At 52.3% G+C, this 24,518-nt stretch overlaps 2 protein-coding genes and 1 long non-coding RNA gene across 4 annotated transcripts; 1 reads left to right on the top strand and 2 right to left on the bottom strand.

Annotated features, from left to right (window-relative positions):
• Positions 1-205: 205 nt before the first annotated feature.
• LOC110347255 (uncharacterized) lies at positions 206-8,692 on the bottom strand. The gene is made up of 2 exons (XR_015447134.1): positions 7,470-8,692; positions 206-7,085 (listed from the first exon to the last, which is right to left on the bottom strand). It is a non-coding gene; the product is annotated as an uncharacterized LOC110347255 (long non-coding RNA).
• A 3,250-nt stretch (positions 8,693-11,942) lies between these two features.
• Ercc1 (ERCC excision repair 1, endonuclease non-catalytic subunit) lies at positions 11,943-22,150 on the top strand. Of its 2 annotated transcripts, XM_087200572.1 has the most exons (11): positions 11,990-12,013; positions 12,146-12,257; positions 13,685-13,900; positions 14,490-14,578; positions 17,070-17,173; positions 17,890-17,989; positions 18,937-19,013; positions 20,441-20,540; positions 21,412-21,483; positions 21,680-21,748; positions 22,052-22,150. In XM_087200572.1, the coding sequence occupies exons 3-11, from the start codon at positions 13,804-13,806 to the stop codon at positions 22,100-22,102; spliced, it is 759 nt and encodes a 252-aa protein (XP_087056698.1). In that variant the 5' UTR covers positions 11,990-12,013; positions 12,146-12,257; positions 13,685-13,803; the 3' UTR covers positions 22,103-22,150. The 2 variants fall into 2 exon arrangements, with proteins under 2 accessions (XP_004873244.1, XP_087056698.1); XM_004873187.4 differs by lacking the exon at positions 14,490-14,578 and having other exon boundaries at positions 11,943-12,013.
• Polr1g (RNA polymerase I subunit G) lies at positions 21,995-24,478 on the bottom strand. The gene is made up of 3 exons (XM_004873188.4): positions 24,256-24,478; positions 23,807-23,948; positions 21,995-23,660 (listed from the first exon to the last, which is right to left on the bottom strand). Exons 1-3 carry the CDS (start codon positions 24,476-24,478, stop codon positions 22,286-22,288), a joined length of 1,740 nt encoding a protein of 579 aa, XP_004873245.3. The 3' UTR covers positions 21,995-22,285.
• Positions 24,479-24,518: the final 40 nt, after the last annotated feature.

Genomic DNA, 24,518 nt, shown 5'->3' with positions numbered 1-24,518 from the left:
CTTTACCGCTGAACTCCGTCGCGCCCCATCTGTGCTGTCTCCAGGAGCGCTGCATGTTTATCACAGAAATGTGGACAGTGACTTCACATCAGTACCGCAGAGCCTGGATCTGGGTGGCTTTGCCACTTGAGTATCTCTTTTTCTTTCTCCCTTCCCCCCCCTTCCTTCCTTCCTTCCTTCCCTCCCTCCCTCCCTCCCTCCCTCCCTCTTTCTTTCTTTCTTTCTTTCTTTCTTTCTTTCTTTCTTTCTTTCTTTCTTTCTTTCTTTCTTTCTTTCTTTCTTTCTTTCTTTCTTTCTTTCTTTCTTTCTTTCTTTCTTTCTTTCTTTCTTTCTTTCTTTCTTTCTTTCTTTCTCCTTCTCTGCCTGCTCCCCGGGCTCTGAAGCCCTCTGCACAGTCACTGCAGGCTGATTAGGTGGCTGTACCAAAGCACCATGGGCTATAGCCCGGCAGGGTAGTGCACACCTGTAATCCCAGCACCCCGGGAGGCTGAGGCAAGAGGATTGCTAGTTTGTGCCCAACTTGGACAATTTAGTGACTTGGCAATACCCTGTGTCAGAATTCAAGAAAATAAATTTTTAAAAGGGGCTGGAGATGTAGCTGTGTGCCGGGGTGTGCCTCACACTGTTCTGTCTGGAGACCGGTCGGAGTTCCAGCTGAAGAGCTCTAAAGGCTGGGTGCCAGGTCGAGAGCATGGATCAGGGGCCTCACGGAGTGAGCCGAGGGGTCCCGGTGAGGAGCAGTGGCAGGATGATGCTGCACCATCGGGAAGGAAGGGGGCTGATGTGAAGGTTAAGGAATGAGGCTCAGAGCCGAGTTTCTCCCAGTGTTTCTGTTCGGGCAACAACGGAAGCATTGTTATCAGCACCTGGGATATCCAGGTCCCAGCCTCGGTCCCCAGGAGACTGAGGCAGGAAGATTACAAGGTCAAGCCCAGCCTGGGCAATATAGTGAGACTCTGTCTAAGAATAAAAAATACAAAGGGCTGGGGAATGGAGCTCAGTGTAAAGGCCCTGGGTTCAGTCCCAAATACTGGTGCATGGTGTGTGGGGTGTGTCATTGTGTCAAAGCTTTGGTTGCTGATGAGCATTAGGGAAGTGGCTGGATGGAGAAGCCTGTGCCTCTGTCAGGGACTGGGATCAGGGGTGTCGCCTTGGGAACTATACCTGGCCCCTGACCACTTTCCCTGCCTCTTTCCCACTCTCTGCTTCCAGCTGCCAGGAGGTGAGCAGCTTTGTTCTGCCATGATGGTTCTGCTTCCCCACAGGCCTACAACAGTGGAGCCCACTGACCATGGACTGAACCTTCCAGAACTGTGAGTCAAAATAAGCCTCTCCTCCTGTAAGATGACTTTCTCAGGCATTTGGCCACAGTGACAGAAGCTGATGAACACAGATTCCCTCTGTCCCCCACCACAGGTGTTCACCTCGACACCCAGCTCTCAGTATTAATTTCTTTTATTTATTTTTTCAGTACTGGGGATCGAACTCAAGACCTTGAGCTTGTGAGGCAGGCATGTTAACTTCTAATATAATAAATATTGATAAATATGATCAACACCAACACTTTTAGATGTCCTCAGTAATCTTTTTGTTTGTCTGTTTGTTTGCTTTTGGTACTGGGGATCGAACTCGGGTCCTTGTGCTTTCGAGGCAGGCAGAGGAACCACTGAGCTAAATCCCCAGCCCTGTCCTCAGTAATCTTTAAAAACATAAAGGGAGGGCCGGGGATTTAGCTCAGTGGTTCCTCTGCCTGCCTCGAAAGTGCAAGGTCCTGAGGAGTTCGATCCCTGGTACAAAAAAAAACAAACATAAAGAGACCTGTCTCTAAAAAGTTTAAGAGCCAGGCACAGTGGCACACACCTGTAGTCTCAGCCCTTGGGAGGCTGAGGGAGGAAGACCACTGTGAGTTCAATGCCAGCTTGGGCTACATAGTGAGTTCAAGGCTAGTCTGAACTACATGATGAGACCCTGTCTCCAAAATATAAAATAAATTAAAAGGAAACCTGTTGTGTGTACCCCTCACCTGGTCCCCACAACTCCAGTCCCCTGTGTGGGTGCGGCTCTGGGTTGGACTCTACTCACCCCTTTGAGTTCCCTGACACCCAGGGGAACAGGAAGAAACACTTCCATTTTCTAGAGAGGAGATTGAGGGTCAAGAGGACAAGTGACTCACTGAAGGAACGGTGGGGGGCGGGGCAGAGCCAGGACCTCAGGACCTCCTGGCAGCTTGGCTTGGCTGGGTACATGGCCTGTGCAGCTCAGCTTTGCTTGCATGTTTGTTTGTGAGACAGGGTCTCACTATGTAGTTCAGGCTGGCCTTGAGCTCACTGTGCAGCCCAGGCTGGCCTGGAACTCACAATGATCCTCCTGCCTCAGCCTCCTGAGTGCTGGGATTACAGGCCTGCACCACCATGCCCGTCTCCACAGCATCGTTTGATCTAAGCATCAGTCACTCTGGTGATTGTTCCGGAATGCCACATTGCACGTGGGGGTTCACAAGTGGGCACGGCACCTCATGTCCTCCCAAATGAAGAACACATATGCCGTGAACCAGCAATGTCCATGAGAAATTGGAGGTGGGCCATAAGGATAGTTTCATTTATTTGTTTTAAAACAGAGTCTCACTTTGTTTCCTAGGATAACCCTGAATTCCCTGGCTCCCATGATTCTCCTGACTCAGCCTACTGAATAGCTGAGATTACAGGTGTGTACCATCAGACCTAGCTCACAGGTGTAATTGTTTTGTTTATTTTTTTTATTTATTTTTGACTCTTGAGATGGGGTCTCACTATGTTCGGGCTGGTCTTGAACTCACAGTGATCCTCCTGTCTCAGCCTCCCAGCTCCTGGGATTATAGGTGTGTGCCACAATACCTGTTAGCTAGCTAGCTAGCTAACTATCTTTATTTTTGTGCTACTGCGGATGGAATCCAGCCAGGGCTTTAGGCATGCTAGGCAAGTGCTCTATCTCTACACTACCAGTCTACACAAATGTAACCTTTCTTTTTGGGGAGGCAAATACTAGTGATGGAACCCAGGGCCTTTGCAGGAAACGTTTTTTTTTTAAGTTTTTATTTTGAGACTGGATCTTTGTAAATCACTAAATTACCCAGGCAACCTCAAACTTTCCATCTTCCTGCCTCAGCTTCCCAGAGTGCTGGGATTATAGCTATGCACCACTCTCCCAGCTGACAAATCACAAATGGAACTTTTAACATTCTAGAATTTATGCTAAAAAATAAAAAATAAAAAGAGGGCTAGCAATGTGACTCAGTGACAGAGCATTTACCTAGCACTAGGTTCATCCTGAGCACCAGAAAAGGAGAAAGAGGTAAAAATAATCTTGTTGATTGCCTGGTATGCTGGTGCATGCCTGTAATCCCAGCACTTGGGAAGCTGAGACAGGAGGATTGCCTTGAGTTCGAGGCTACCCTGGGCTACATAGTGAGTTCAAGGGCAGCCTGAACTACACAGCGAGACCCTGTCTCAAAAAAATTTTTGGGGGGCTGGGGATTTAGCTCAGTGGTTCTGCCGCCTGCCTCGAAAGCAGAAGGTCCTGAGTTCGATCCCTGGTACCAAAAAAAAAAAAATTTTGTTGATGTATTGTATTTAACCAGATATATCCAAAATTACTATTACTTCAATATGGGTTAGGTTTTTTTTTTTTTTGGTACTGGGGATCAAACTCAGGACCTTGTGCTTGTGAGGCAGGTGTGGTGCCACTGAGCTAAATCCCCGGCCCCTTCAATATGGATTTAACATCAGCAATTATTAATACAATCTTTAACATACTTATCATCAAAGTCTTCAAAATCCAATGTGGACCCAGGCATGGTGCACCCCTGTGACCCCAGCTACTCTTGAAGCTGTGTCAGGAGGATCTCACATTCAAGCTGAGCCTGGGTAACTTAGGGAGACCCTTTCTTTTTCTTTTTTTTTGGTACCAGGGATTGAACTCCGGTCTTTGTGCTTGCAAGGCAAGTGGCAGAACCACTAAGCCAAATCCCTGGCCCCAAGGGAGACCCTTTCTTAAACTATAAAATAAAGGCTGAGGATGCAGCTCAGTGGTAAAGCATCCCTGGGTTCCTTCCCCAGTACTGGGGAAAAAAAGTCCCACTAAGATTGACCCCAGAGGGGTTTTAGGATTAAATAAATTAATATATAATCAGTTCTCAGGATCTGAGATTTGGGGATTGCTTCCAGGATGCCCCTCAAATTCCAAAGTCCTTGAGTGCTCAAGTCCCTTGAAAGGGGCAGAATACTGCTCTGTGTACTTTGAATCATCTCCAGACTGTGCTGTGAGGGGATAATGGCAAGGAAGAGACATTTTCCCACGTTCAGTACAGATGTGGGGTTTTTTGGTGATTTTTTTCCTTGTACCGGGGATCGAACTCAGGACCTTGTGCTTGGGAGGCAGGTGTGTTGCCACTGAGCTAAATCCTCAGCCCAGACTGTTTATTTTTCATTTTGAGAGACAAGCCCTCACTAACTTGCCTAAGTGGGACTTGACCTTCAGATTCTCCTGCCTCAGCATCCCTAAGTGCTTGGATTACAAGCATACATCTCTATCCCCAGCTTTGAGTTTTCTTTTAATGCAGTGGTTGCAAATACATACAGGCTTTGGGTGGAGAGCTGATTTGGTTGCTCACCTGCTGTGTGGCCTTGGAAAAGAACCTAACCCCTCTGTGCCTCAGTTTCTCCCTCTATAAAATGAGTAAAATGAGATGAGTTGTCTCAGAGGGATGTGATTTGGAGTAACAGAATCATCACCTTTACTGCTTAACATAGTCCTAAAAGTCTGTGAATGCTGCAAGACAAGAAAAATGAGGTGCAAAGATCGGAAGGCAAGCAATAAAACTGCCATTTGGGTCATTTTAAAGAAAAAACTAAGAGAACCAACAAAGCATTGTAAGATGAGAATTTGGGCAGGTTTCTCGTTAGAAGATTAGCACACATTAGTATCATTAACCAGCTAGAAATAGAAGAAAAGGAGTCAGTGAACTAGAAAATACCATTTGTGCTGGACACAGTGGCACATATTTGTAATCCCAGTGACTGGGAAGGCTGAGGCAGGAGGATCGCAAGTTTGAGGACAGCCTGGCACCATGGGAAGAGGACCTCACAGTCAAATCTGGGGCTGGGGATGTGTGGCTCAGTGGCAGAGTGCTCATAGGTGCACTAGGAACAGATTTTGAGCCCAGAGAATCCTGTTGCTTACTGAACACTCCCACTGGGTTGTGCCAGCGGTTTCTCTGAGCCTGAGGGGCTCAGGGAAAATTCTCAGCCTTGTTCCCCAGCCTTCTCTGGGGTTCCTGCTGCTGCCCTGCCCCAACCCCCACCCCTAAGCATTCTCCCTGCCTTCTCATGGCCTGCCCGGGTACCAATGCTCTTTCCCTGGACTCCCTGCTTACCTCCTTCCTCATGCTACTCTACTGTTCCCTCGGAATTAAATCCCAAATACCTGCCCAGTCTTCAAGGGCCAAAATCAAGGCCCCCGTATTGTTACTGTTCCCCTCCTGCTCTGTCCCTGTGCACAGTCCTTAGTTTCTGAAAAGCACTGAGCCGTTTCCTGCCCCAGGGCATTTGCATTCTTGATTTCCCAAGCCTTGAGTCAATCTCTCTCTCTCTCTCTCTCTCTCTCTCTCTCTCTCTCTCTCTCTCTCTCTCTCTCTCTCCCCCTCTGTCTTCACCAGCACGGTTCCCAGCTATTCTTTGGGTCTCCAGTGCTCCTTTGAAAGAGAATCTCCTCTACCTCACTCCCACTTAAAATGTCCCCATCTTCCTGTCCTTCAAGGCTCTTATCAGGTTTGTTCAGGCTCAAACTCTCAGCCCCTCAGAATCCTGGGATTACACACATGTGCCAGCATGCTCAGCTGCTTGGGTGATTCTTACACTTTTTAGTTGTTTATTTTTTGATGTTTTGATACAGAATCTTGCTATGTGGTTCAAGCTGTCCTTGAATTGACTGTGTAGTCCAAGCTGGCCTCGAATTTACAGGGATCCTCCTGCCTCAACCTTCTTAATCCTGGGATCACAGGTGTACACCACCACCCCTGGCTCTTAAACTTTTTAGGGACAGGTCCCTTTATGATTTTAAATTACTGAGGACCTCAAAATGTGTTGATGTTGATCATATTTATCAATATTTACTACATTAGCTATTACACTTGCTCTTAGCCAAAAGGCCGAATAGCAATATTATTTACTATATTAGAAATTAATACTGCGAGCTGGTGCGGAGGGGCAAAGCTGTAACCCTTAGCACTCTGGGAGGCTGAGGCAGGAAGACCACAAGTGTGAGCCCAGCCTGAGAAATTTAACAATTTAGATGGACCCTGTTTTAAAAATAAAACACAAAATGAAAAGGGGCTGGGCATGTAGTTCAGTGCAGAAGCCTGGGGCTCAATCCCTAGTACTGCAAATAGATTAATAAATATATACTCAGGGCTATAACTCCAGTACAGGGGGAGGCAGAGGCAGGAGAAGCATAGCTATTTAGCTGGGTCCTGTTGAGAGGGAGGCAGAGAGAGGAGAAAGGAAGGAGGGAGAGAAGGAAAGGCGGGGGGGCTCAGTACTGCAGACCCTAGGTTCAGGATCACTCCTGAAGAAGGAAAATCCGAGGGCTGGGCTTCGGCTCACTGATGGTGCACTTACCTAGCACACCGGAGGCTCTGAGTCCCACCCTCCTCACTAGAAGATGTGAAACAAAGGAACGACAACCCCCACCAAAAATCAACAACAAAATTAAAACAGAAATATAAGGGTAACTTGTCGATTTACTTAAAAAAAATAAAAAATAATTTCATTTAACAATAAATTCTCTATTTTCATAAACGTAACCACATTTTGAAGAAAAAAAGAAACCCATGAAAAAGAGGATGTGGTATCATTTTCCATCCCGGGGGGACTCGGACAGAGCCCATCATGACTTCCTAAATGCCACGCGTGCGCTCCACCACAGAGCTGCGGCCCAGCCCAGGCAGGCCCTACCTGTGTAAGCCACTTCCATGCCAGGCCACACCGAAGACAGCTGGGTCCTTACAGCTGCATCTGGGTTCTGTCTGCTGCAATGTCACCTGGGCTGCACTGTATAACCAGGAGAGAAGAGTGGGAAAAAGGCAGGTACGTGTCCTATATGGAATGATCGTGTTAACCTCATGAAAGAGCAGGGGAACCCTCCAGGGTTCCAAGGACTGTCCTTTGAGAACCACTCCCAGGCTGGGTCCTATTGGGTCCAAATGCACACACGATGGACCAATGGATCGATTGATCAGAGGACTCAATTCCTTTAGGGCCAGGTGACCTAGGAATGAGAGTCAAATTTGTTTCTAACGAGATGACTCAGAGGAAATATTCCAAGCTTATCCGGGAGGAGCCCAAAGGAGGTAAGGCCCGGAATGGTGCCTGGCACAGCTGTGTAGAACAAACAGCTGCTCTCAGAGACCAGAAAACGACATTTTATGTTCTTACCAACACTCTAGTCATGCAGTGCGTTTCTCCTGAGGAGTGGCGCGCTGCGACGCGATTCCCCGCTGGCTGGGAAGTTGGGGACAGGCTTTCTCGGGCCAGGCCCGCGCGCAGCTCTGCAAAGCCACCGCCGGGTTGGTGTGGGGCCCCGGTGACAAGAGGAGCGCACGTCTGGTCCCTCTGCTTTCCTTCCCAGCCTTCAAGCTTCTTGTTTCGTTCCCTGCGCTGCTGGTGGCCGGCCACCTCCGATCCGCCTGCTGCAGACTCTGCTGCGAGTCACTGGCCTGCCCCATGGAGCCTGGGGTCCCCGCAGCGCAGGTGCCAGGGGTTGCAGGGTCGCGACCGGGCGCCCGCACTGTCCCCATCCGGGGGCCCGGGCTGGGTGAGTCAGCCCCGGCGGCGCCCGCGTCATCCCGGCCGCCGGTCTCCGCTCTATTTCAGGCTCCGGGCGCTATAAATAGAGGCCGGAGCCGCCCCACCACCCCGGTCCCCCAAGTCCCCGGCCCAAAGCGATCGCCGGGCCGCGCATCACGCGGCTAAGTGGGGGGGGGGGGGCTCTGCAGGTCACCGCGCCCGGGCCGCGCCCCGCTTCTCTGCCCTCTCCCCATCCCAGAGCCCTTCTCTCGGACTCAGCGGGGGAGCCCCGAGATCCCCATCCCGGGGCGCAGAGGGGACCCGACGTTGGGACAGGAGCAGGTCCGGGAGGGGAGCGGGGCCGAGTTTTGGAGGGGACTGCGAACTCGGGGTGTCTGGACCCAGGGCGCGAGTGCGAGTGTCGATGGCGGGCAGGTCCGGGCAGCGCTGGGAACCGCGGAGGCTCGGATCTGGGGATCGAAGGTTCAGTGCTGGAATTCAGCGTGGAAATAAAGTTGGGAGTAGCTGGGTGTGGTAGCACACGCCTGCGAACCCAGCACTACGGAGGCTGAAGCAGGAGGATCGCTGCGAGTTAGATACCAGCCTGGGCTACATAGTGAGTTCAAGGCAACAAATTTGAGACGGACGGAGAAAGGAAGGAAGGGACAAGAGAAAAAGAGAAAATATCAGGAAAAAATGGAAACAGAGCTCCCCCCCCCCCAGAATATGCCTTTTATTTTTTATTTTTTGCTTAAATTCTTTTATTGGTACATTTTAGGTATACAGTACGTTTACCTTTATCATTGGGTGCTTGTACCCGTGCGTGTTATATCTTGGTTCTTATTTTTTCCCATTCCCCTGCCCTCCCTCCACCCCCTCCACCCTTCCCTATTTACAAAGACTTGAAACAAAGCTTTTGTACATGGGGGAAGGGGGCTTGAAGGGGGAATGGGATAAAATAAAATAAAATTTATCAATTAAAAAAAATCTTGAGAGTAACCTAGAACCTAGGACAACTTTTCCCCTGCCTTTAACGCATACAAACTGACTCAGTGACCTTAGCCGCACGCGGCGGGGCCTTTGCCCCAGATTCTCAGCGGGGAAAAGGGTGGGAGAGGGAAACGGCCTGCGGCTGTCTTTTTGGGGTCCTGTCCTCGGCAGTTGCGGTTCCAGTCAACGCCGCCGGAAACTCCCAATCCTCCCGAGAGTTGCCGGCGCCCCCTCGCGGGAAAGGCAGGAGTTGCAGGTTCAAGGCTGGCAATTTCATGGCCAGCCTGAGAAACAGTCATGCCTTGGATGGAGGTGTAGCTCAATGCTAAGACCCTGGGTTCAATCGCCAGTAGAAAATAATTTAAAATAAATATATAATTTATAATATATATATTACCTACAAAGTATAGTTTTGTTATCCCAGCTACTTGGAGGGCTGAGGCAGGAGAATCCACAAGTTTGAGGTCAACCTGGGCAATTTAGTGAAGATTCCACCTCAAATTAAAAAAAATTTTTTTTTTGGTACCTGGGATCAAACTCGGATCCTTGCACTTGCGAGGCAGGCAGCGGAACCACTGAGCTAAATGCCCGGCTCTCAAACTAAAATTTTAAAAAGGGCTGGGGTGCAGCTCAGTGGTACAGTGCTTGCCCAGCATGCAGGAGGCCCTGGGTTCCAACCCCAGTACCAGAGAGAGAGAGAGAGAGAGAGAAATGTTTGGATGAGCAAGACTCAGAAAATGACTATTTATTCACAGGCTCCCAAAAAATTAGTAGAGAAGAGAGCTGGGGCAGAGCTCAGTGGTAGAGCACTTATGTGTGAGGCCCTGAATTCAATCACCAGCACTGCAGAAAAAACAGAATGAGTTGAATCATGGCCCCCAAAAGATATGTTCAAGTCCTACTCCCCCCAGTACTTCAGTATGTGATCTTATTTGGAAATAGGGTCTTTATGGAAGTGAATAAATTAAAATGAGCTCATTAGGGTGGACCTTAATCTAGTATAACTGGTACATGTATGAAATGGGGGAATTTTTTTTTGTATTTTTTGTAATTTGAGACAGGGTCTTGTTATGTAGTTGGGGCTGGACTTGAACTCACTTTGTAGTCCAGGCTGGGCTCAAATTCACAGAATTCTCCTGCCTCAGCCTTCTGAGTGCTGAGATTACAGGTATGAGCCACTACACCTGGAGGAAAGTATTTTTAAAAAGCAATAAAATATATATGTACTTATGACCTTGGAATTTGAAAGATCTCTTAAAACAACACACCAAGAGCAAAATTCAGGGGGAAATAGATTAATAAACCAGTGTGAATAAACACTAAAACGTCTAAATGAACTGCATGTAGTGGTGTGTGCTCTGGGAAGCTGAGTCAGGAGGATGGAAAGTTCAAGCCCATTTTGGGCAATTTAGCAATTTAAGGAGACCCTGTCTCAGAAGGAAAGGAAGGGAGGAAGCAAGGAAGGTGGGTAGGGTGGAAAAGCTGGGAATGTAGGTCATTGCAAAGGATCTGGGTTCAGGGGCAACCCACTTTCCAGTCCCCCTTCTGTCTCTCTTAGACAGAAGCTTTCTTTCTCTCAATAAAATTTTCCTACTCTTAAAAAAAAAAAAGGATCTGGGTTCAATATCGAATACTGAAAAAGGGGAGGGAGGGGGAGAGAGAGAAAGAGAGAGACAGAGAGAGAGAGAGAGAGAGAGAGACCAACTTCCAAATAAAATTAAAAAGTTAAAATACAGAGTACAAACTAGAGCTAGGTTTGGGGGCACACACCTGTAATCCCAGCACTTGGAAGGCTGAGCCAGGAGAATCACCACAAGTTCAAAGCCAGCCTGGACTACATAGTTAGTTCAATGACAGGCTGAGCTAGATAGTGAGACCCTGTCAAAAAAAAAAAGAAAAAAAAGAAAGAAAAGAAAAGGGCCAGGGATTTAGCTCAGTGGTGCCGCCGTGTGCCTCAAAGGGCAAGGTCCTGAGTTTGACACCCCCCCCCCCCCGCAAAGGAGTACAAACTAGGAGGAAATGTTTTCAATATATGGAGCTGACTAACAATTAGAGCTGGGATCCAAAAGTACTCCTATAAATTAATCGTAATAAAAAGACATCTAACCCATTTTTAAAATGGGCAAAGGATATGAGCAAGCAGTTCATAGAACACAAATATACAAGACCAATCACCTTACTCAAAAAAGTCCTATTTCCTCAGTAATCAGAGAGCCTCGAGTTGGAACAGTGTGATACTACCCTCTCAGGAAATGACTAATACTAAGTCATCCCCAGGCCCGGCTGCGATGTCCCTTCCTCCTAGAAGCGCTTTCTGACGCTGGGCTGGATCAGGGGCCCCCACTCACCCATCCCACTGCCCTGTGGGATCCCTAGCCCATCGCTGCCCAAGGGGGTCGTCATGTCGTCACTGTCTCTCCCACTGGACTCGACGCCCCAAGTATCACTACCACCGCCCCGCACAATACCAGTTATCCGGGAGGGGCTTGGAGGACTGTGTGAGATAAATGAATGAGTGGGGAAACTGAGGCCAAGTCAATGGAAGACTTGGTAGTCAAACTCAATTCTCTACGTACTGTGAGTGGGGAGTTAGTTTTATCTTCCGCCGCCTCTTCTCCAGTGAGCCCTGTCTGGAGCTGGGGAACACTGAAGGCGCTCAAGAGGGCACTGCAACAGAATCGCTTGGCACCTCAGACTCTCGAGCCCATAGACCCACGCCTCTTTCTTCCCCCAACCTCCACAGTCCTCCATAACCATAGAGAGCAGCGCAGGGCCAGCCCCTCTCTATGCTCTACCCCGTAGGGAGCAGTGAGGGAGGCTGAGGGCCAGAGAGGCCGGAAGTGCGACGAGCTGGGGGCCGCGCTGCCCGCGCTGGCGGTGGAACGCCTCGATCACCCCGCATTTCCTCCCCCAGGTCTGGGGTCGAGCAGGTGAGTTCTCTGCAGTGCTGAAACCCAGAGGTACGGGATAGAGAGGTAGGAGGTGCAGACCACGGGTAGTGATTGGCAGCCGCGCAGGCCAATCACTGTAGTGTCTGAGAGACGTCAGTGACCCAGTGCGGGAGGGCGTCCAGGTGCAAGGTCTGGAGGCCGAACCAGCATCGGCGGGGATAGCGGGGGCGGAGCGAATAGAACGAGGGCCCGCGGGGGGCGGGGCAAGCCCAAGGTGGGCGGGGATTTAGGAACCGTGGACCTCGGTTGCAGGTTGGGGTTTTTCATGACTCGGAGCGCTGGAATTTTACTGGGGGGATGGCTGTGAGTGGGGGTTCCTGCTGGGAGAACAGGATGCAGATGCTGATGCCTCACTGGCACCTGCCTCCACGTCTTCCTTCTCAGGCCCCAGATGGACCCTGAGAAGGACGAGGAGGGGGCGCCGCAGCCTGCAGGGCCGCCCTCGAGGAAGAAGTTTGTCATCCCGTTGGACGAGGATGAAGTGCCTCCTCCGGGGGTAGGACGAAGCGTTCGGGGACCGGGGACCGTTGAGAGGCTGGGGATGGTGATGGAAGGAAGGGGAAACAAAAAAATGGCCTTTGGAGCACAGTTGGACTAGGAGACTTGGGGCCCAGAGTCGTCTTGGGAAAACAGTCCTTTGTCCTTTACAGGTCTCAATTTCCCCATCTGTAAAATGACAGGGTGGTGCCGGGCATGGTAGCGCCCAGCACTTGGGAGGCAGAGGCAGGAGGATCACCACAAGTTTAAGGCCAGTCTAGGCTACATAGGGAAAACCTTGTCTCAAAAAACCAAACCTAACCGAACAAACAAAAGAACAAACAAAAATTGGGTGGTTCTAAGAGAGGGCCAAGTGTTTTTCTTTCTTTTTTAAGGTACTGGGGATTGAACTTCTATTGAGCTACATCCCCAGTCCTTTTTAATTTTTAATTTGGAGGCAGAGTCTTGCTGTGTGTCTTACAGTGCCAGCACCTTGGATTTTCCATGTGTGGCTGACGTTTAAGCATTGGAAGATTTTGCAATTTAAAAAAAAGCTGTGCTTTGGCATCTTTTGGTAAATTGAGGGTTCTCACAACACTGAAATCTTCCCACTGAAATCTTGCCACAGGTGGTCCAGAGTATTGAAGACCTATATGTTTATGTAGGGAAAGAAAGGGGTGAAGGATATAGGGTGTGCTCGGGAGGAGCACCTGAGATAGGAAGAAGGTGACCTCTTGGCAGGGCCACAAAAGAGGTGAGGGAGTGGGCAGTACAGACATTTGGGAGGAGCTAGAATGGCCAGTGCAAGGGCCCAGAGGTCAGAGGGAGCCTGCCAGGTTTGAGGACAAAGATAAAGCTGGTGTAGAGAAAGCAAGGGAGGAGTGGTAGATGTGGTCCCTTAGCTAAGAGGCAGTGCAGATCTGAAGTCTTGTGGGCTATGTATGTGACAGCTTTGGCTTTTACTCTGAGGCAGGAGCCACTCACAGCCCCTGGGCAGAGGAGGGACATGATGATTTAAAGAACATAGTTGTGAGATAAACAGGGGACTTTCAAGGGAAAGACAATGGTGGATGGAACCAGGGTGACTTTTTTTTGTTGTTCTGGGAATCAAACTCAGGACCTTGCACTTTCAAGGCAGTCGGCGGAACTACTGAGCTAAATCCCTGGCCCTCTAGAGTGATTTTTAAAAGACAGGGTCTTGTTAATTGCCTAGGCCGGCTTCTAACTTGTAATCCTCCTGCCTCAGGCTCCTGAATACCTGGAAGATTACTGGTATAGGCTACCACTTCCAGCTTGGATTCATATTTTGAGGTCCTAGGTTTTAGGGTAAGGCCTCAGGAAAGAAAGCACATTGGGAGGAAGGAGGTTGGACCAGCTTCGGAGAGGGACACACTGGAGCACACATGTTCCCTCTCCAGACATGTAAAACCTCTTTTCTCCTCACAGGCCAAGCCCTTATTCAAATCCACGGGAAACCTTCCCACCATGGAGACCTCAGCCCAGGGCGCCCAGCAGACCTATGCTGAGTACGCTATTTCCCAGCCTGCAGGAGGGGCTGCAGCCACATGCCCCACGGGGTCAGATTCCTTGGCAGGAGAGACCCCCAACCAGGCCCTGAAACCAGGGGCCAAATCCAACAGCATCATCGTGAGCCCCCGGCAGGTGAGGAGGGAGTTGGAAGTGCAGCCTTGAAGTTTCCGGTGGGGGCCCTGTTATGGGGATGACTGTGGGCAGGGCAGGTCTGAGCTTAGCCACTTGGTTCTTAGCAGTGCCTTTCACTCATTCACCCAGGATACATGCATTCATTCATTTAATGGCTCTGCATGTGTCAAGGGTGCCCCAGCTCTTTTTGTAGGGGCTGTGACTGTTTTTGTGCAGCCCTTTCCTGTCCCCAGGTTTGTTCATTCAGTAAAAATGTAAAATGAACATGACCCTGAATTTGAATCCCTGCTCTGCTGTGCCATAGCTGTGTGATCTTGGGCAAATGACTTAAGCCATCTCTGCCACTTTTTAAAAATTCTTTATTTATTCTGGCACTAGGGAGGGAGCCTGGGGCCTCACAGATGCTGGGCAAGTGCTCTGACACTGAGCTACATGCCTAGCCCTTCTCTGTTTTGAGACAGGATCTTGTCAAGTTGTCCATAGCCTTGAAATTGTGATCCTACTGCCTCAGCCTCCTGGGTAGGTGTAATCACAGATGTGTGGCACTCCATCTGGCCATTGTTTGTCTTTTTTATTTTTGTCATTCTAGTAAGTGAAGTGGACAGAATCTTTAAAAATGGAAGTTGGATCCACGCACAGTGGTGCACACCTGTAATCCCAGCTACTTGGGAGGCTGAGGTAGGAGGACCAAAAGTTCAAGGCCACCCTGGGCAACTTAGCAAGATTCTGTCACCAAATAAAAAGGGCAGCCAGGCAAGGTGGTGCATGCCTGTAATCACATCCCTATGGGAGGCTGAAGCAGGAGGATTTCAAGTTCAAACCAGCCTGGGCAACTTAGTGATACCCTGTCTTAGAATAAAAAAAGAAAAGGCGGAGGCTAGAGCACTTGCCTAGCATGGGCAAAGCCCTGAGTTCTATACGCAGCACCCCACACCAAAACAGCTTGCTCTTCCTTTGTGTGCTCCCATAGCATTCAACTCCCAAGCAGTAGTTCTCCCCACGCCACACAGCTTGGCAGCGACACCAGCTGGGTGTCCTCTGGCTCAGCGCAGCTCGGCCCCGTCTCCTTGGACAGCATCAGATCCCACTGGGGAGGACTCAGTTGCCAAGTCTGCCTCCATCTGCCCTCGGATATAAATGGGGGTTCCCAGGACCTCCTCTGCAGATTGGATTAATTTACCAGAGTGGCTCATAGAACTCAGAAACACTTCCATTTACAGGGTTATTAATAAAGAATAGAAGACAGGTGTGATGGCGCTTATCTGTAATTCCAGCTAAGGCGGAAGGATTGTGAGTTCAAACTCAGCCTCGGCCACTTAGTGACTTGGAGAGACACTGACTCAAAATTAAAAATTATAAAGGGCTGGAGATGTAGCTCAGTGTGAAGGCCTTGGATTCAATCCCCAGTACCACAAAAAATAAATACATAAATAAAGGCTAAAATAAAGGATGTGGATGAGCAGCCTGATGAAGTCACCCATGGGGCTGGCGCAAAGCTTCCCTGCCCTCTGAACGGTGATAACACGCCCAGGAGCCTCCATGTGCTCAACTGGACCCCTGGCTTTTTTTTTTTCAAAAGGCGAATTTTATTAGAACTTAAAGACAATACTTAAAATGCTTCAATATGCCAGGAGGGTCCCCATATCATAGTTCATCACAGAGTCACAGGGAGGTGATCGCTGTCTCCAAAGAGTACTGTCCAACACTCTCCAAGTCAGTCCCTCCCTGCTGGCCTGTGTCCAGGCTTCTGTGCATCCTCTCCTCGGTTGTACACCAAACCAGCCAACTGGTGATGATGAGTGAAAATGCACTGACACTTAACAGTGTCATTGCAACAGCAAAACCCACAGGCTGAGAGTGGGATTGTACAGCGAGAACCATTCCCACAATTATAGCTATGAGTCCCAGGCAGACACAAGGAAGTATTCGTAGGTTCTCAACTTCTCCCACATTCTCCTTAGCAGATGCATCGTTGGATTGTCATCCTGCACACGTTTGTACATTCTGATGTTTTACTGGTCCTGTAGCACAGGCCTGTAATTCAGTCACTCTGCGAGGCAGGAGGATCACAAGTTAAAGTCCAGCCTGGACAATTTAGCAACTTAATTTGACTCTGGTAAAACAGGTACCTTTTTAGTAAACAAATATCAGAAGTAGTTTCTCCTAAAAAACAGGCAGAAGCCCTGGAAGAGCAGATTTTCTTAGAAAAAACGGCCTGGCCCCTTGGCTTTTTATGGAGGCTTCATTACATGGCAAGACTGATTACATCATTGGCCACTAGTGAGGAGTTTAACCTTTGGCCCTCTTGTCCTGTCCCTTGGTTGTTCCCTGCCCACCAGCCTCATTCTGAGGCCTTTTGGAAGCCACCAAGGGTAGCCTCATGAGAACAGGAGATGCCCCTTTGCCCGGGATTCCAAAGGCCTTAGGAGCTGTGCGTCAGGAATGTGCTCCCAGACCAAACATTAGAACAAGAGATTCTCCCTATGTCCCTGCCTCTAGGGGTTTCAGGGTCAGGAATCAGGAGCAGAGACCATATTTATATTTCTTACTTTGTCACAGTAGCACAGGAGGGTAGGGATCTCGGACCATCCTGGTCACTGTACCCCCCACACTGAGACACACAGTAGGTACACTATAAATCCTCACTGGGTGGATTACAACTTGACTTGCTCAAAGAATTCTGGACTTGGGCTAAATACAGAGCAAGTTCAAGACAGAACATGAGGGGAATTCAGAGAGAAGGGACTGCTGAGCTGACACCGGCCCATGCAGGTCACAGGCTGCAAGGAAGAGCGTGGGTTTCCTCCTGAGGGAACTAGGGAGCCACTGCAGGGCCTAGAGCTGGGGGAGGGCAGGATTGTGCTTCAGGAAGATCCCTCTGGCTGCCCCTCCTACAGTGGTCAGGAGGGGACAACACTGGGGCAGGAGGCCAGGAGGAGGTGGCTGGAGGCCTGGGCAGGGGCTGTGATTGGGAGAGGAAGAGACGTTGATGAGGAATGTGAAGGAGGCGGTTTCCATCTGAGGAGGAGAGAAGCTGGAGAAGGCCAGAGGCCAGGTGGGTGGAGGGTGAGAGGGTGAGAGTACAACCCCCAGAGGAAGTGGGTTGTGCTCGCCGCCACAAGCCAAGGGTCGTCCCTGAGGATGGTTGCTACCCTTCCTCCTTCCCTAGAGGGGCAACCCTGTGCTGAAGTTTGTGCGCAACGTGCCCTGGGAGTTTGGTGAAGTGATCCCTGACTACGTGCTGGGCCAGAGCACCTGTGCCCTCTTCCTCAGGTGAGCTCAGGCTGCCACCTTCAGGAAGTGTGACCAGGCCTGAGGTCATGGTCCTGCCTCCTGAGCCTGCCAGGGGGACCTCTGAGCTTGACCAGGCTGGTGCTGGCCCTTCCTGTGGCTGTGTTGGAAAAGAGCTTGGCCTGGAGGTGCCCAGAGCACAAGGATCTGGGGCCTGGACCCCCGGGTGTGAGGGAGGAGGCTGGGCCTGGACCCCCAGGTGTGAGGGAGGAGGCTGGGCCTGGAGCCCTCGATCTCAGGCAAGAGGGCTGGATTCTGTGGCCTGACAGAGGTGAGTGGAATATCCCGGACATTATTGAGGAGTCAACAAGAGCAGGATTTCTCTCACCTGCATACACACTCCCGGCTCCTCTGCCAGCACCTTGAGGCTGGGATGGCCAGCTGTGCGGCCTCCCTGTCCCGACCACACCCTAAGGCCCCAGTCCTGCACCCCCCTGAAGCCTCAGACTCCTCCATCCTTAGAGAGGAAACCAGAGCCTCAGGACCCTAGGACACCAGAGCCAGGCTGCATTGCCACTCTGCCCTTGCTTTAAGGTGCCCTTGAGTGAGCAGCTTGGCCTTCTAGGGATTCAGACCTGGTGAGGCTGTCCCCTGTGCTGCACTCAACTGTGGCGACCAGGGGCTCCACCCTGCAGTGGCTGGAGGCTGCTGGGGCCTCTGGGACACTGAGATCCCACCCTATTCTCCCCTCCCCGCAGCCTCCGCTACCACAACCTGCACCCCGACTACATCCACGAGCGGCTGCAGAGCCTGGGGAAGAACTTCGCCCTGCGCGTTCTGCTGGTCCAGGTGGATGTGGTAAGTGGCCGCTCCTCACTCTTCCCACCTGGGAAATGGGTGGTGTTGAGTCCCTTTCAGGAAGTGGATGTTAAAACCTTGGCAAGGAACCAATTTCACATCTGAGATTGACACAGGTCACCGTGGGACCCAGTGTTGGCAGGGAGGTGGGATGGTAACAGCGTCTCCTCTATACCCGCTTCAAACAGGCCCCGCTGCTGCCACCTAAGTAGCTCTTAAAGTTGGTTTCAGCCTCTATCCCCAGAGCTCCTGCCCTAATCCCTGGCCCCTCCACTACTCCCAGGACCAGCTTCCTTCCTGGTCATGTAGCCTCCATTGGACCTCCTGTCCATCCAGCAGCCACAGGGGTCTTTCTGAAGCATAGATCTGTTGTCAGCCTCCCCCGCTCAAAACCCTTCCAGGGCTCCCCAGTACCCTTGGAGTCAGTTCTCCTCCCTGCACAGCCTGGGGTCCTGTGTGATCTGACTGCCACCCAGCCCTCCAGCCCCATGGTTACACCCCACACTGGGAGACGCACCTCTCCAAGCCCGCCTTCCCCTCTCAGCCTGTGCACGCATGTGTGTCTGGAATCCCGTTCTGTTTTCTGCTCCCTTCTCTCTGCTCATCCTCCAGATCTCAGCTCAGATGTCCCCTCATCCAGGAAGCCCTCCCTGAGTCCCCCAGAAGGCTCTGGCACCCCTCAGGCTCCCCACGGCAGCCTGGCTCCTCCATCATCACTGTCTGGGGGTGGGAGCATCCCCCTCATCAGACTGAGCCCAGGAGGGCAGAGCCAGGGCCATCTGGGTCAATGTGGGGTCCTGACCCTGCCCCATACAGGCTGGGGACACTGGGGGAGGTTAGGGGGTGTCCCCGAGTGAAAGGTTCCTGGCATCCTAAACTATGGTGTTTTCAAACTCTGTGACCCTGCCCTCTCCCCCGACTCTAATTCTGATTTCCTTCTTCTCCAGAAAGACCCTCAGCAGGCCCTCAAGGAGCTGGCTAAGATGTGCATCCTGGCTGATTGCACACTGATCCTTGCATGGAGGTGAGAGTAGGGCTCCTCCTTCCAGCTACGGCTCTGTCACAACCTGTACCCCCACACACCCCACCCCTGTCTCCACCCAGGAACTCCTTCGTGAGCCCTGCTGTCTCCTGGCCCCAGGGTCCTCATCTGATACACAGGGCCTTACTCTCTTGTATGGTCTCATGCACACCACCAGGTGAGCCAGGTGTGACATGTAAGTCTGTGATCCCAGCACTGGGGAGGCCAAGGCAGGAGGATGGCTGCAAGTTCAAGACCAGCCTGGGCTACACAGTGAGTTCAAGGCCAGCCTGAACTACATAGCGAGACCCTGTCTCAAAAAACTAAGAAGAAATACTTGTTGTATAACAAAGATTTTAGCTGGGAATGCTGGCACATGCCTTTGGTCCCAACTACTGAGGAGGCTGGGGCAGGAAAAGTGCTTGAGTGTAATTTATTTTTTTCCAGTACCAGGGATCGAACTTAGGACCATGCGCTTGCCAGGAAGGCACAGCACCACTGAGCTACATCTCCAGCCCAAGTAGTTTTTTTTTTTTTTGGTACTGGGGATCCACGCAGAGCCCAAGTAGTTTTTTGAGACCAAACTGGGAAACACAGTGAGACTCTATTTAAAATAAACAAACTTGCCAGGCATGGTGGCACACACCTGTAATCCCAGCACTCGGGAGGCTGAGGCAGGACAATCACAGGGAGTTGGAAGCCAGCCTGGGTTACACAGTAAGACCCTGTCTCAAAAAACCAAAACAAAACCTCAGAAGGGCTGGGTATTTAGCTCAGGGGTTTTGCCGCCTGCTGTGCAAGTACCAGGACCCGAGTTCCATCCCCGGTACCAAAAAAAAAAAACCAACCTCAGAAAAGTTCCACTTTTCTCACTGGTGGGCAGCTGGGTGTCTCAGGAGGTTGTCTTCCTGGTGCAGTCTGAAAAATGAGAAGTGTTCTGGTTTTCTTCTCTCTCAAATGCAGCGCAGGTGCTGGGACCAAGAGCCCAGATGTCCCTTCCGAGATAGCCAGCATTTCCTAGACAGGCTGCTGAGCCCCGGGTTCTGGTACTGGCAGCACTGACCCATTCAGTTTGTTTCAAGACAGGGTCTTGTTATGTCATCCAGGCTGGCCTCCAACTTGTGGGGATTCTCCTGCCTCAGCATCCCAAGTGCTGGGATTATAGGCGCCACCACCACGCCTGGCCCCATTTAATCTTCACAGTTCTACCACTGCCCACTTTTCAGATAAGGAAACTGAGGCCCACAGAGATCCAATCACTGGCCCCAGGTCACCCAGGGGGAACTGGGTTGGGGCCTGAACCAGAAACCCCAAGAACTTCCACGTCCCCGTGTTGGAGCCCGGGGTTGCTGGCCTCAGCATCACGACCACCAGGAAGTGAATCTGTGACATGGCAGTCCCCAACTGGCTGACCATGTCCTGTCCCCCAGTCCCGAGGAGGCCGGGCGGTACCTGGAGACCTACAAGGCCTACGAGCAGAAGCCAGCGGACCTCCTGATGGAGAAGCTGGAGCACAACTTCGTGTCCCGGGTGAGTCCACCGCCCTGAACCTCCTGTCCCTGCCTGGGCCTCCCTGCAGCTCCTGCTGCTTGAGCTTCAGGTGTGATCTGGAGCCAGGTCCTCTCTGACCAGGACCCCTCTTCCCAGCCCAGCTGTGGTGCCCCTTCCTCCAGGAAGTCCTCCTGACCCCCAGGCCAGGCAGTGTTGCTGCCGGGCTCCCCCCGTCCGTCATTACTGACTGGAACTGATTTCTCTGCCTCACTGGACTGGGAGCCCCAGGAGAACACAGCTGCCTGGATCCCTGTGGTGTCCCCAGCACCACTCGGCACTCACTGGGCACTTGGGGTGCTTGCTGAGTGAGTGGGTGATTCTGGGTTCCAGTGGGAGACCCTGCCTGCTGCTCCGCCTTCCTTCAAGCTGGGCACACAGGTTCCTAGTGTTCAGTCACCTGGGGAAGGTGCCAGCAGGGCTGGGATCTGAATTCAGGCAGCCAACACCCAGGTCATCATCCAGAAATGTGAGCCTCGTGGCGGCCTTAGTGCTGGCCAGCGACACCCACGGTCACCCTTATATACTAGGGTGCTACTGGGATCCCCATTTGCCTAAGAATGAGGCCAAAGAGGTGGCTCCCTGCCCTGGCATTACGACGGGGTACAGGCAGCAGGCTAGTTCTGACCCTGGGCCGCCTTCACTTCCGGTGTCCCCCGAGGCGGAGCCTGCTCCTAGTTCATCTCCTTCCTGGATCGACCCCCTCACCTATTTGGGGATCACTCTGATGTGACCTTTAACGAGTCCCAATACAAAAGCATTTACTGAGCACCTCGTGCATGCCTTGAACCTGCGCTGCCCTCATAGGCTCAGGGTTGCTGGTCTCCCACTGTGCTGTCTCTTCCCCATCCAGGTCACTGAATGTCTGAGCTCCGTGAAGTCAGTCAACAAGACAGACAGTCAGACCCTCCTGTCCACTTTTGGGGTAAGGTCCTGACAAGCTTCTCTCCCTCCTCTCCCAGGCAGCCCTCACCCATGTCCATTCACCTCTCTGCCACCTGCTCCCCCAGGCCTGTGCCTCTTCCCAGGGGTACCTTGGGGGCCCTCGACAGCTGGGACAGGGTGGGGCTCTATGCTCCCCACTCTTGACCTCTCGCTTCCGCCCCCCCGCCCCCCCCCAGTCTCTGGAACAGCTCATGGCAGCATCACGGGAAGATCTGGCCTTATGCCCTGGCCTGGGCCCCCAGAAGGTAAACCGCCCTCTAGGAATGGGCTTGAGGGGTTGGGGACAGGGGTGACTTCGATACCAACAGGACCTCAGATCCCAAGGTTTTAAGGTTTCAGAAGCCCCAGTTACCATCTGCTCCTCCTATAGATGGGGAAACTGAGGCCTACGAGGGTGGTAGGAACAGTCTGGGATAGAATCCAGGTCAGCTACTTCTCACCTCACCCCTGGAGCCCCCATCTAAGCTGGGAAAAAACAGCCAGAACCCCACTCTAGATATAGCCAACCAAGGGCTGTTTAATGACTGGTTCTTTTCTTCCCACCCAAGGCCCGGAGGCTGTTTGACGTCCTGCATGAGCCCTTTCTCAAGGTGCCCTGATGACCCCAGATGCTGGTGTGACAATAAAGCATTGTCCAGGGCCAGGTTCTGGCTGAGTGCTGGTGCAGTCGCTGGCTGGGGCTGGAGGGTGAGTGTGGGGGAGGTGTCGGCTTCTGTGTCACCTTCCAATGCCCCAGGTGGCCACCTTCAGCCTTTTTTAGCTCCTCAGTGTCCCTGGTGAGGCTATACAGGATCGGCCGGTGGCTTCCTCTTCTGCTTCTTTCTTTCTGTGGGATCCACCTCCCCAGACTCCAAATTCAGTGACAGTTCGGGTATCTCTGCTAGGGGTGCGGTGTCTGGCACCCGGTTTTCCTGACCCCACTTCCTTTTCTTCTTCATGGTGGATCCCAGAGCTGCCTTGGCATGGGGCTCCCCCTCACCTGGCAGCTCAGGCTCCGCCACCTCCCTCGGTGGCTTGCTCGTCTTGGTCCTGGGCTCCCCCGCTTTGTGCCCCCTGTCCTTCTTCTTGGTGGACGCTAGAGCTGCCTGAGGTTCCAGGTCACCTGGCAGCTCAGACTCCACCCCCTCCGGCTCTGGCTCCAGCATCATATGTTGCCACTTTTCTTTCTTCTTCCTCTTCTTGGTGGACACCAGAGCTGCCTCGGCCTGAGGCTCAACAACTTCCTCTGGCAGTTCTGGCTCTATTATTTGCCCACAGGGTGCCAGAGGTCTCACCTCAGGCTCAACAGCCTCAGTCCCTGGCTCCATGGTCACCTCTGGCCTGTTTTCTTTTTTCTTCTTCTTCTTCTTCCCTGGGGGCAGTGGGATGGCTTCCTCCTGCAGCTCCTCCTTCCCCTGTGGCTGGGACCCCACTGTCACCCCCTCCGATGGCTCCATCCCTTCTGCCTCCTTCTGCCTCTTTCTCTTCTTGGTCGGGGAGAGGATCGTCTCTTCAGGAGATTCAGGTGTTACTACAGATTCTAGCTCCTCTCTCTTCTCCGTTGGCTCCACTGTTTCTGCCCCTTTGGGCTGCCTCTTCCGCTTCTTGGAGGTGAGTGGGAACAGAGCACCCAGAGGCTCCGACACCTCTGTCTTGGGCTCCATCACCATAGGCTCCATTACCCCCGGTTCTTCCAGCTGGTGCTTTTTCTTCTTTTTCTTCTTCCCCACATCCATTTCTGTCTCTACCTCCGAGGCTCCATACCCATTCACTGCCTCCTGAGTGGTGGAACTCTCTGGCATCTGCCTCTTTTTCCTCTTCTCCAAGGAGGGTGACTTTGGTGCCACAGGTGACCCAAGCCCTGTGACCGGTGGGCTGCCTCCAAAGGCACAGAAACGAGGCCTCAGGCCAGGGGGAATCTGTGGTGGGGGGCTTGTTGGAATGGGCTGCAGAGGAACCCCTGACAGTGGTCTTTGGGGACCCTCAATGATCCTTAGGCTGCCCTGGGGGGCAGGGGCACAGCTGAGTCCACCTCCCGACTGTGCTGAGGGAGCCAGCAGGGTGGCTTCTCCGGTCTCAGGGTCACTACTGCCGAGGACCTGATAGCGGTGCCGCTTCCCTGCCAACTTGCCCTTCACGATGTGGGAGCCGGAGAGGGGCACCAGTCGCCCATTGAGGCTGAGAGAAAAAGGGGAGGGGAGAGACTTGGTCAGACCCTTTGGGTAAGACAAGGGGAGAAAGCAGCATGTTGGGGTGCTCGGAAATGTGCCCTCAAAACTCCCAAGTTCAGCCTCTGGAGCAGGGAGGGGAGTGGGACCACTCACCAGTCTGGGGCAAAGTCTGCAGGGGCCTGGATCAGCCACAGCTCTGTATCCGGGCCTGTCAGCATCTCTAGGGAGAGACGAGAGGGCTCTGAGGCTGAGCGGATCGCGGTAAAGTTGGGGGGACAAGAGAACCGAACAGCACCTGCGGGAGAAGAGGAAGCGGGGTCTGTTGACACGCTCCACCCTGAAGAGCGGGGTCCGCCCATCGGTCCCGACCTCTTAAGCAGCGCGTTTCCTCCCCGGGTCGCCGCCTGTCTCCAGCCCGGGGGTGCCCTTCCTCTCCACCAGTAATCCCCCCAAGACACCAGCTCGCGCTGCAAACTCCCTTCACCTTGGAAATGAGATCTCCCCGCTGGCCCAGTCTGGTGATGCCCCTTTTTTCACTAGGACTTTCCGGCACCCCTTTCTCTGCACAGTCCCCACTCCACCCCATCCACACGCCCGCTCACCGCCAGACTGGGTCCCCTCCATCCCGAAGCCAGTCCAACCCGGAGCTGCGCGAGCCCGCGGCCGACCACGTGGATCCGAGGGGCGGGGCACCGTCCGGAAGTGCCCAAGTGTCGTGCAACTGCGGGGTCGCCGCTCGGCGCCTGTTGGCGTTATTGGGGAAAACTGGAAAAGATTCCCGCCGTGCAGAGTAGACAGTGAAAGAAATGTTCTTTCTCCAAACATTTGCTCCAGAAAGAAGCGTATTCACTGTGTCTCTGGAGTG

The sequence above is a fragment of the Heterocephalus glaber genome, unplaced genomic scaffold (genome assembly GCF_053883595.1).
Source record: "Heterocephalus glaber isolate CG9 unplaced genomic scaffold, H.glaber_assembly_v1.0 deba00001744, whole genome shotgun sequence".
NCBI lineage: Eukaryota > Metazoa > Chordata > Mammalia > Rodentia > Bathyergidae > Heterocephalus > Heterocephalus glaber.
Note: the sequence above shows the minus strand (reverse complement) of the source record. Positions and strands in the feature narration are given on the sequence as shown.

Excerpts from the sequence above, each read along its gene's own strand:
- Ercc1 (XM_004873187.4), top strand. The coding sequence starts at position 12,153 with ATGGACCCTGAGAAGGACGAGGAGGGGGCGCCGCAGCCTGCAGGGCCG. Across the intron at positions 17,174-17,889 it reads ACCTGTGCCCTCTTCCTCAG|CCTCCGCTACCACAACCTGC; the intron begins GTGAGCTCAGGC and ends CCCTCCCCGCAG. Across the intron at positions 21,749-22,051 it reads CTGGCCTGGGCCCCCAGAAG|GCCCGGAGGCTGTTTGACGT; the intron begins GTAAACCGCCCT and ends TTCCCACCCAAG.
- Polr1g (XM_004873188.4), bottom strand. The coding sequence starts at position 24,478 with ATGTTTGGAGAAAGAACATTTCTTTCACTGTCTACTCTGCACGGCGGG. Across the intron at positions 23,949-24,255 it reads GGAGGGGACCCAGTCTGGCG|GTGCTGTTCGGTTCTCTTGT; the intron begins GTGAGCGGGCGT and ends CTTCTCCCGCAG. Across the intron at positions 23,661-23,806 it reads GCAGACTTTGCCCCAGACTG|CCTCAATGGGCGACTGGTGC; the intron begins GTGAGTGGTCCC and ends TTTTTCTCTCAG.